General features: G+C 29.1%; 1 protein-coding gene across 1 annotated transcript; it reads right to left on the bottom strand.

Annotated features, from left to right (window-relative positions):
- Positions 1–687: 687 nt before the first annotated feature.
- LOC101506472 (peroxidase 72-like) lies at positions 688–3304 on the bottom strand. The gene is made up of 4 exons (XM_004509258.4): positions 2979–3304; positions 2159–2350; positions 1732–1897; positions 688–1309 (listed from the first exon to the last, which is right to left on the bottom strand). The coding sequence occupies exons 1-4, from the start codon at positions 3198–3200 to the stop codon at positions 897–899; spliced, it is 993 nt and encodes a 330-aa protein (XP_004509315.1). The 5' UTR covers positions 3201–3304; the 3' UTR covers positions 688–896.
- Positions 3305–3623: the final 319 nt, after the last annotated feature.

The following is a 3623-nucleotide window of genomic DNA, read 5'->3' as shown; positions in this document are numbered from 1 at the left end:
ATAAGATATTTATACATTTAAATTCGCTAAAGTTGTCAAAATCATCAAATAAATATGTACTAAATTAAAGTTAAGCTAATTAAACAAATATCACACTAAGAAAATGCATATCTTTCAGGACATTCATGCATTATTTGACATAACACAATATGCATTATGCATAAGGGAAAATGACTAGGGTTAGGAAGAATTGGGGGAAGAAAAAATTAGAGAGCACCAAAATTTTAGAAAGAATATAATGGAGAAATAAGGGAAGAAGATGAAAAATTAGGGAAAATAAAAATTTTAGATGTAGACTTTGGGATAAATTAGGGAAGAAGATGAACAATAAAATTGGCAAGAAAAAGGACCATATTTCTAAGTTTTCAAATTTTGTAATTTGTTGAGATTTTTTTGATGTTAATGTCATTTTAATCATGATCATATTAGCAACCGATATGACAATAAGATTATGAAACATCATCGTCCAAATATGTCCATATTAATATCATGTAATGAATTGGTCGACATACTAATGATTGAACGACTGATTTGAGTTTTTGAGACATTAGGTAGTATTATTTCATACTTGACTTTATTGGTTTTAATATGTGTTTAATATTGATATTTTTTTTTTCTGTGTTATATGCTATTGGCCAATTCCCTCAAAGTGTGGCTTGTAAACTGTGGAAGAACAATAACTTAATGTAAAAGAAATGGAAATAAATACAATAATTTCATGAGACACATACAAGAATCTTATCCAAGGCCAAAATGCCCAAGTGCACACATTAGCAATAGCTTCATGATTATAAACTCACCAAGGAAAAACAACAATATTTTTCAAGGATTAATAACAGAAACATAAAATAGAATCATGTATGATTTCCATATAGCAATGATATATTGCTTGATCACTAAGTATTAATCACCCTGCAATTTGTTCTAATCTGTCCCCTAGAACCTGTCAAAGGAGATATATTCCCCATCTTGATCATAGACTTAGCAAATTGGTCAAAGAAAATATCATTTCTCTCAGCATACAACTTCACCAACTCAGCTGATTCTTCATTCTTTGTCAACAGAATTTCATCAGAACTCAATAGTCCCTTGTAAGCCAATAGGTTCTTGAAATAGTTGTTGTCAAATTTTGTTGGTGTGACATAGTCTAGATAAAACAGATTTTGATCACCACCTGATTTTGGACAATTATTGCGCAATTCAGCAGCATAGTATTGGTCAAGAGTGAAATCTGGCTTGCCATTTCCATTTTGGTTGTAGAGTCTTTGCCTAAAGCTAGTGCACCTTGAGTTCCCTATAGTGTGGCTCCCTATAAACAGCAATTTGAATTATAAATATGAACGAATTTTTGTAATGATTTTTTACACAGTCAATCAATCGTAATCATGTGATTGTTCAAAATATTTGATTTTAATCATAATTACTTCTAAAGTGATATATATGATTGGTTAGTGATTTATTTACATTGTAAAAAATTTACGCATAAAGTGTATTAAAATTAAGCTCAATATGAATTATATTAAAAAATAAAGTAATATAAATTTAAAAAAGAAAATTAGAAGCAAAAGAAAGTGAAATGAAGGTTGACTCCATTTTGTGAGTACCTCCTAGGACTATGAAATTTATAATACACAAGGTGGAGTGGATTAACCTACCAATTAAAATTTGTACATAGATCAAACATGTTTCTGAAAACTAAAGACTAAAAAGAGACAAGTTGAAGGACTGTACCAGAAAGAGCAACAAGATCAACAATGTCAAGTCCTTGAAGTTTGAATTTAGTTAGGATGGTCTGAAATGTGTTGTTTGGAGCTGGAATGTTGTTATTGGAGCCACTTAAGCTTGCCCCTAGTGAGTCCCTTCTTCCTAAAGGCACTTCCCAATTTGGTCCACCAGTCTACAAATAAAATTGAATAGCAATGTATGAGTTTAATTAAAGTGTATGTGTAAATTATTTTTATAACAAAGATAAAATAAATTTAAATTATGTGTAAATTATTTTTATAACAAAGATAAAATAAATTTAAATTATTTTTGTAAGTTGTCTTAGAGAGTTTATAAAAATAAATTATAAACATTTTAGAGATGTGTAATGAACTATTTTAAGAGTGAAAGATTAATAGTATATTACAAAGTAAAAGCAAGAGAAAATACTTACAAGAACAGTTGAATCTCTGGCAGCTATAGACAAAATGTCAGCACAAGAAACTGTATGAGGACATTCTTTCTCTAGTGCAGATTTAATTTCATCAATCACTTCAAATCCTCTGGCTGAATTACGGTTAGGATTTGACCCTTTCTCACTAATAATGCCTCCATTGCCATCTAACAAAATTGAAGCATCACAACCCTGCAACATCAACTTCTTCTCATTATGCATTTGAAAAAGTTTAGCATATAAATCACATCCGTAGATGTACATTAATAATAATTTGAAGAAAATAGAACTGATTGAATTTAATTATACGTGTTACTATTTTGTTGTTATCAAACACCGATATGTGTTAGATATCAAACATATCTTCAATATGAAGTTTCAATGTTATGTAAATAAAAATACATTTTTTAATCACCATAACATCAATGTTTTGATGTTTCTCAACACCAACAATATATACCATGATTGATTGAAGTTGCATCAACTGAATTTGAGTGCAATACTCCACAGTATTAAGGATTTCAATGCGACCACAACTTATAAAACTTTGGTAACCAATATAATTAATACAACAATGATATATATACACCTCAAATTTTAATATATTCATTCAACACTTTATTTTATAGCTATTTATCTCTTCCTATCACAGGAGCATATCACTTATATCACATTATTCTCTTTATCTGATAAAGTGTATACATTTTTATAAGTGTACACTAAATATTTTTCTAATTAATATAACCAATATATTATAAAAAAGAATAGGACACCAAATTTATAATTGGCATAATGATAATATATTATTAATACCACATACCTTGACAAAACAATCATGAAAATGAAGTCTCAAAAGTGAAGCAGCTATACGAGGTTCCTTTGCAACAGCATTGGCAAGGATGGACTTAACAATCTCCTGAGCTTGTGGACATGAATAGTCATAAAATTGAGGATAAAGGTATGACCCCATTTTCTTATGACATAAACAGAAAGGAGCAAAGACTAAACAAAGAAGTATGAGAAAGCTCATAGAATTTGCCATTGTTGTTTCTTTTCAATGTCACTTCAAATTAAACAAACAACAAGAAATATAAATTGAGTAGTTGAAGAAGAGAAGCTCTCAAAGTTTATTGCATGAGTAATGTGATGGGAAATGCTATTTATAGAGAAGAATTTGGGAGAAAGTTATTGCATGATAGAAAAAGAAGAGGCAGAAAGAATAAAAAAACGTTGGAGTTGGTAGCTATCTAATTTTTTTCAAATTTATGTTATTGAGGAAGAGAAGAATGGAGTTAGTAGCTTTCTTCTAAAATAATTCACCTATAGTCTAAATGGTTCAGATATAATCAATATTTATTATATGATATTATAAATGGAATCATGTTCTATGGTTGAAAATCATAGTTTGGGGACATCTCTGAGTTGCAATATTAAAAACTTTAAACACCTTAATTAATTATAAACA

Source organism: Cicer arietinum, chromosome 7 (genome assembly GCF_000331145.2).
Source record: "Cicer arietinum cultivar CDC Frontier isolate Library 1 chromosome 7, Cicar.CDCFrontier_v2.0, whole genome shotgun sequence".
Taxonomy (NCBI): Eukaryota; Viridiplantae; Streptophyta; class Magnoliopsida; order Fabales; family Fabaceae; genus Cicer; species Cicer arietinum.
The sequence above is the reverse complement of the archived record's forward strand: the minus strand, read 5'-3'. Positions and strand labels throughout refer to the sequence as shown.